The sequence below is a fragment of the Anolis carolinensis genome, unplaced genomic scaffold (genome assembly GCF_035594765.1).
Source record: "Anolis carolinensis isolate JA03-04 unplaced genomic scaffold, rAnoCar3.1.pri scaffold_11, whole genome shotgun sequence".
NCBI classification, from domain to species: domain Eukaryota; kingdom Metazoa; phylum Chordata; class Lepidosauria; order Squamata; family Dactyloidae; genus Anolis; species Anolis carolinensis.
In genome coordinates this window covers 25769082-25776290 of record NW_026943822.1, presented here as the reverse complement: position 1 = coordinate 25776290, position 7209 = coordinate 25769082, and the positions used below count along the sequence as shown (strand labels likewise).

The 7209-nt window shown below is 49.4% G+C and overlaps 2 protein-coding genes across 10 annotated transcripts in view; one reads left to right on the top strand and one right to left on the bottom strand.

Moving 5' to 3' along the window:
- Positions 1 to 55: 55 nt before the first annotated feature.
- fbxl22 (F-box and leucine rich repeat protein 22) lies at positions 56 to 5974 on the top strand. The gene is made up of 2 exons (XM_062963307.1): positions 56 to 1387; positions 3946 to 5974. The coding sequence occupies exons 1-2, from the start codon at positions 1047 to 1049 to the stop codon at positions 4283 to 4285; spliced, it is 681 nt and encodes a 226-aa protein (XP_062819377.1). The 5' UTR covers positions 56 to 1046; the 3' UTR covers positions 4286 to 5974.
- The window catches only part of herc1 (HECT and RLD domain containing E3 ubiquitin protein ligase family member 1), a 61297-nt gene continuing 59956 nt past the window's right edge, over positions 5869 to 7209 (bottom strand). For all 9 annotated transcript variants that reach the window (XM_062963285.1, XM_062963289.1, XM_062963288.1 and 6 more), the window contains one exon: positions 5869 to 6631. In XM_062963285.1, the coding sequence (XP_062819355.1) occupies positions 6446 to 6631 (186 nt within the window). In that variant the 3' untranslated portion in view covers positions 5869 to 6445. The remainder of the gene's footprint in view (positions 6632 to 7209) is intronic.

Below are 7209 nucleotides of genomic sequence, written 5' to 3'. Positions count from 1 at the left end.
GCCCCTTCTGCACCGGATCCGATCCCGGGTGATCTGCTTATTATCCCAGACTATTTGGCAGTGGAGGCACATAGAATCCAGTTCCAAGCAGATATCCTGGGATATAAGGACCGTGTGGAAGGGGATTACAATTTGAAAAATTGTTCTTGTTTCGAAAGTGTTATTCCTGTGTAATTGTGCAGCAGCACTTGCTTTGAAAGTGGTGGTTGGAGTTGAGGTTGGACTCCAACTCCCAGCATTCCTCGCAGCCTCCGGCCCTTTCCTTTTCCCCCTCAGACGCTTAAGCGGAAGGGGCCTGAGGCTGTCAGGAATGGTGGGAGTTGGAGTCCGGCCAAGTGCTTTGAGGAGAGAATGTGCCGTTTGAGGGTCTTTGGGGGGCAGAAGAGGGAAGGGCTTCCGTCAGGACAGGGTTTTAAGCTTGGGTCTCGTGGGAAAGTGACGGGAGTTTGGAAAATAGTTGTCCACAGATGCGAGAGTCAGAGGGTGAGAAACAGTACGATTTAAGTATGTGTTGCTTCTTGTTAGGACACAGCGGAGGGATCCTGTGTTACATCAAGTGGGAGCAGTGAGTCGGGGTGAGAAACCGTATGCGTTACATCAAGTGGGAGCAAGCGGGGCCTTGTGGTTGTCCAGGGCGGATTCTGCAGGGCGGCAGGGTCAGCCTGGGCACGACAAGGGGTGCAAATGGCTGGGCCGTGTGGCTTGTTATCTGTGGTCCCTGGTTGGATGGAAGCGGGGGTCCCTTTGGAGTCTCGCTCGGCCACCGCTGTTTGGCTTTGCTTCCTTTTGGGAGGGAACTTGGGGAAATCCTCAAGGGCTGGTCCCCATTCGCCTTGTCCTGGAGCCTGGAGCACAAATCGGCTCACGAGGCCCACAAATCCTTTTAAGGCCGGGGCTGCAGGAGAGACGGAGGCGCCGGCTGCTGCTTGCAGGCCTTTTGCCCTTTTTGGGAACGCTCTGCCTGCAGCTGTCCGTCCGTCCGGCCAGGAATAGCTGGGAAGAAGCCCGTTCCTTCCGTCCGTCCGTCCGTCCTTCCTTGTGTCGCCATGCTGCTCCTGACGCAGCTGGACGGGGAGAGCCTGCTGCACCTCTTCTCCTTCCTGGACCCGGAGAGCCGGTGGCGCCTGGGCCTGACCTGCCGGCGCCTGCGCGGGGTCTTCCTGGAGCCCTCCCTGTGGCCCCTCCTGCGCTTCCGCTCCCCGGCCGAGCTGCTCCGGGGCCACTTCCTCCTGGGGCCCGCCCTGCGCCGCCTCTCCGTCTGCTGGCACTCGGCCCGCGTCAGCAGGGTCTGCAACGTGGAGGAGTGGGCCCAGAGCCCCCTGCAGAGGGACATCTGCGCAAAGCACCGCCACGCCGTCAGCCGCCTCCTGCGCCGCGCCTCCCAGCGGTGAGTCTGCTCTTCGTGAATTGCACCAGGCCTGGGCCAACCTGGGCCCTCATTCCCTCCCTACAGGTGTTTTGGACTGCAACTCCCACCATTCCTGGCCTCAGGCCCCTTCCTTTTCCCCCTCAGCTGCTTAAACGGCTGAGGGGGAAAAGGAAAGGGCCTGAGGCTGCCAGGAATGGTGGGAGTTGCAGTCCAAAACACCCGGAGGGTCTAAGTTGGCCCAGGCCACTTATCGCCTGTCTGAGTTTTTAATAATCTATCCTGTTTTTATTACGGTCTTACCATTTATGTGTTTTAAATGAAGTTTTTTATTCTGTATTGTTGTTTACATAGATATATTGTATTACTGTTTTATCTTTTTATATTGTGATTGTGTTGTATTGCTTATATGTTGTTCTTAAGTTGTTTGGGCCGCTGTACCATGTATATTGTATTACTGTTTTATCTTTTTATATTGTGATTGTGTTGTATTGCTTATATGTTGTTCTTAAGTTGTTTGGGCCGCTGTACCATGTAAGCCGCCCCAAGTCCCCACAGGGAGATGGTGGCAGGGTATAAATAAACCTTTATTATTATTATTATTATTATTATTATTATTATTATTATTATATGCCACATTTGGCCCAGATCTGCCACCATTTGGGTTCAGAATAATCCTGGATGGTGGGTGGACTACAACTCCCATCATCCTGTATTGGCTCTGGGTGTTAGTGAACTACAGCACACTGATCCTCCCAGGTCAAGCTCACTTTTTGGGGTGCCTGAGTGCCAAGCTTGTTTGGGACCCGTGGTTGGCCTATTCCCACAGGGCTGGGAAATCCATAGGTACAAACCTGTTTTCACCTATGATTGTACACATTGCAAGGACAGACTAGCAATCTGATGCGATTTGTTGTGCATATGTTTTGAGGTGAGAGCAGCAGGGTTGTGTGCAGTGTGCCGTGTCCAGGACCGAGGGCTACGTGGCGACGGCCCGGCTGAGGAAACGGTCGTTGCTGTTGGTTCAGGGCCACAGCGCACTTCAAATGCTCCTTCAATGCTCCACAGCCACCTTCCCTCCTTCCTGCCGGCCTTCTCACAGGCAGCCTTTGTGCTCCTCGTGTTGCAGAGCGGCTGCCTCCATTCCAGGCATTCCTGAGCCGAGGGCTCAAGTGCCAAGTGTGTTGCAAAGATTAACAACGGGGCTTCGGCCTCTGCAGAGATTTGGGACAAAGCACAGTAGAGGCACTGGCCCCCATTAGACGTATAGACGGTTGGTCAAGGCTGCACAATATGCACAAATCTTGGCAGGTTGCAGCATCCTCTAGAACAGGGGTCCCCAAACTAAGGCCTGGGGTCCGGATGCAGCCCTCCAAGGTCATTGACCTGCCCCCCGCCCTCATTTATAATATAATATTTTTATATCAGTTTTAATAATATAATACATTTGATATTAATAATAATATTATCATTTTGTACAATATAATACTAATAATAATACCATATAATATTAATTATATGTTATATATTACATATACAGTAGAGTCTCACTTATCCAAGCCTCGCTTATCCAAGCCTCTGGATTATCCAAGCCATTTTTGTACTCAATGTTTTCAATATATCGTGATATTTTGGTGCTAAATTCGTAAATACAGTAATTACAACATAACATTACTGCGTATTGAGCTACTTTTTCTGTCAAATTTGTTGTATAACATGAAGTTTTGGCGCTTAATTTGTAAAATCATAACCTAATTTGATGTTTAATAGGCTTTTCCTTAATCCCTCCTTAGTATCCAAGATATTCGCTTATCCAAGCTTCTGCCGGCCCATTTAGCTTGCATAAGTGACACTCTACTGTAATATTACAGTATAGTGGTATAGTTCAATATAGTAATATATAATGCTAACATTGTGCTATGCTAATAATATAATATATTGTATTTACATGCAGCTGCTCTGAGTTACCTTCGGGGTGAGAAGGGTGGGATATAAATGTAGTAAATAAATGTAGTAAATGAATAAATAAATAATTTTGGACTTAGGTTCGCCCAAAGTCTGGAATGACTTGAAGGCACACAACAACAACAATCCTAATTAACCTGACTATCTCATTGGCCAGAAGCAGGCCCACACTTCCCATTGAAATCCTGATAGGTTTATGTTGGTTAAAATTATTTTCATTTTTAAATATTGTATTGTTCTTTCGTTGTTATTGTTGTTGTTTTGCACTACAAATAAGATATGTGTGCAGTGTGCATAGGAATTTGTTCATTTTTCCTCCCAAATGATAATTCGGCCCCTCAACAGTCGGAAGGATTGTGGACCGGCCCTCCGCTTTAAAAGTTTGAGGACTCCTGCTCTAGAACAATAATGGGCAAACTTGGGCCCTCCCTCCAGGTGTTTTGGACTCCAACTTCCACAATTCCTAACAGCTTAGTGCCTGATAGGAATTGTGGGAGATGGAGTCCAAAACACCTGGAGGCGGGCTGAAGTCGGCCCATGCCTGGCTCATTTATGTGATGATGGGAAATGGGCTTTCCCTGCCGATCTGACCTTTGGCTCCCCTCTTCCTCCAGGTGCCCCAACCTGCAGTGCTTGACCCTTTCCGGCTGCGGCCACGTCACGGATGGCGACGTGGCGCTGGTCCTGCAGGGCTGCCCGGGCCTCCAGAGCCTGCGGCTGGAGAACTGTGTCCGCATCACCGACTGGACGCTGGAGGCGGCCCTGGGCGCCCCGGCCCTGCGCTGGCTGCAGGTGGACTTCTGCCGCAACGTGACGCAGGCCGGGCTGCAGCGCCTGCGCCGGGAGCGCCCCTCCCTCGCGCTGCAGGCCGAGCGCAGCGCAGACATGATCCCGGACGAGGCGCCGCCGTGCCGGGTCTCGGGAAGAACGTTCCGGAAGCTGCCGTGGCACTGAGACGTCGCCCGGAGTGGAATCCGCTTCCGTCAAGGCTTCCCTCCGGCCGACTTGGATTCCGCCTTCTGTCTTCTTCTGGATGCCGTGCGGACCGAGTGGGAAACGTCTCCCTTCTCCAAAGTTCACCCCCGATTGTCTCAAAAATGTGAGTTCTCAAGCGTGGTTTCTGTGAACCAACCTCACACGGGCGGATCATCCCCCTCCATTTAAGACACATAGGACTTTGGGATGTTTTTTTCTCGAAACAGTGGATCATCTCCAGGATTGAAAAGGCACCACAGGAAGTGTCACATCTGTCTGACTCTCAAGTGGTTTCGGATGTGCTTATAACTCCAAATTAGAAGGTCCCCGCTGTGGATTTCTTCTTCCCTCCCTTCCTCCCCGTCTTCTTTTTTCTTTCTTTTTCCTCCCTCCCTTTCTTTCCTTTTCTACCTCCTTCCCTTCTTCCCTCTCCCTTTCTTTCTTCCCTTTCTTTTCTCCTTCCTTCTTTTCCGTCTCCCTTCTTTTTTCTTTCCCTTCCTTCCCTTCCCTCTTTTTCTTTCCTTTTCTCCCTTTTTCTCCTAGCGTCCCTCGTTTTCCTGTCTTCCTCTTTCCTTCCCTCTTTCCTACCTTTCTTTCCTTTTCTCCCTTCCTTCTCTCCCTTTTTCTTTCCTTTTCTTTTTCTCCTTCTGTCCCTCTTTTTCCTTTCTCCCCCCTTTCTTTCTTTCCTTCCCTCCTTTCCTTCTTCCCTTTTTCTTTCCTTTTCTCCCTTCCTTCCCTTTTTCTTTCTCCTTTTTTCCTTCTGTCCCTCTTTTTCCTTTCTTCTTTTCTCCTTCTGTCCCTTTTTCCTTTCTCCCTTTCTTTCCTTTTCTACCTCCTTCCCTCTCCCTCTCGTTTTCTTTCTTTCTTCCCTCTTTTCTCCTTCCTTCTTTTTCCTGTCTCCTTTTTTTTCCTTCCTTCCTTTCCTTCTTTCCTATTTTTCTTTCCTTTTCTCCCTTTTTCTCCTAGCGTCACTCTCTTCCTCTTTCCTTCCCTCTTTCCAACCTTTCTTTCCTTTTCTCCCTTCCCTTCTTCCTTCTCTCCCTTTTTCTTTCCTTTTCTTTTTCTCTTTCTGTCCCTTTTTCCTTTCTCCCTCCCTTTCTTTCTTTCCTTCCCTCCTTTCCTTCTTCCCTCTTTTTCTTTCCTTTTCTCCCTTCCTTCCCTTTTTCTTTCTCCTTTTCTCCTTTTGTCCCTGTTTTTCCTTTCTTTCCTTTTCTACCTCCTTCCCTCTCCCTCTCGTTTTCTTTCTTTCTTCCCTTTCTTTTCTCCTTCCTTCTTCCCCTTCCCTCCTTTCCTTCTTTCTCTTTTTCTTTCCTTTTCTCCCTTTTTCTCCTAGCGTCACTCTCTTCCTCTTTCCTTCCCTCTTTCCAACCTTTCTTTCCTTTTCTCCCTCCCTTCCCTTCTTCCTTCTCTCCCTTTTTCTTTTCTTTTCTCCTCCTGTCCCTCTTTTTCCTTTCTCCTTCCCTCCCTTTCTTTCTCCCTCCTTTTCTGATATCAGTGCAATTCTCCACGAATTCTCTATCCAACGACCCAGGAAGGAAACGGAAGGAGTGAAACGGCTCTGGTTCGGATCTTGAGTTTGCTCTTTATTTCTCTCTGCATAAAAGACGCCCTCCCTGCTGCCGTGCAGGCATTTCAAATTAAAATAAATATATGAATATTCATGTAAAACTGTCCTTTCTAATGAACAATTATACACAATGTACAACTCTTCATGTTCAGTGGGAAGGCCAAGAAACGCTCCCTTCCCAACAAAGGAACGAACGAACGAACAAAGGGGGAAATGCACCAGAAAGGCTCCATGCAAACTTATCAAAAAAGGTGGACCGGGGTCAGGATTGCACCGCTCTCCTCCGCACCCGCCTTCTGCGTTGAGTTCAGTCGCAAAGAGAGTCAGACGGGACCCACATCCAGGTCTTGTTGCGGAAAGAGGAACTTGCTTTAAACAAAGGGTGGCCACTGTTTGGTTTTCTCTTTAATGTTTCCTAAAACACCTAGAATGTCATCGTCATTAAAGTGGTTGTCGACACTGAAACCTGACAAGGGCACGATGTGCGAGGAGAGGAGAGGAGAGGAGAGGGAGGTGGTGGTGGTGGTGGTGGTGGCAAGGTTGGCTCTTCTTGCCCCCGGAAGGAGGGGGGGTCAGTAGTCGGTGTCCGAGCCCTCGGCATTGTCCACGTTGCGCGACAGCATGTAATTGTCCATGTCGATGGAGCGGCAGTTGTTGATTGCATAGCGCAAGCGCTCGGCCATGACGCTCTGGCTGGAGTACGGGGGCAGCCGCAGCTGGAAGAAGCAGGTCTGTGAGGTAGGCAGGCTGTCGTAAGGCTGCGGGAGGAAGGAAGGAAAGAAGGAAGGAAGGACGGACGGAAGGAGAGATCAGGGAGGGAAGGTGAAATGGGAGGAGGAGGAGGAAGGAGGGAAAAGATGCAGAGACACCGTGAGGCCCAGGCTCACAAAGAGACCCAAAGTGCCCAACACGAAAACAGAATATACCATTTAAAACCTAGGTAAAGTTTTCCCCGGATGTTAAGTCCAGTCCTGTCTGACTCTGGGGGTTGGTGCTCATCTCCATTTCTAAGCCAAAGAGCCGGCGTTGTCCGTAGACACCTCCAAGGTCATGTGGCCACTGGCATGACTGCATGGAGTGCTGTTATCTTCCCGCCAATAGGAGCGGTACCTATTGCTCTACTCACACTGGCATGTTTTCGAACTGCTAGGTTGGCAGGAGCTAACAGCAGCCGCTCCCGGGGTTTGAACCTGGGACCTTTCGGTCTGCAAGTGCAGCAGCTCAGCACTTTAACGCACTTTGCCACCGGGGCTCCTTATTTAAAACCGAAGAGAACATTAATATTAAAATGGGATTGAACATCCTAAGTCTTCAAACTAAGCAGTTAAAACCCCAA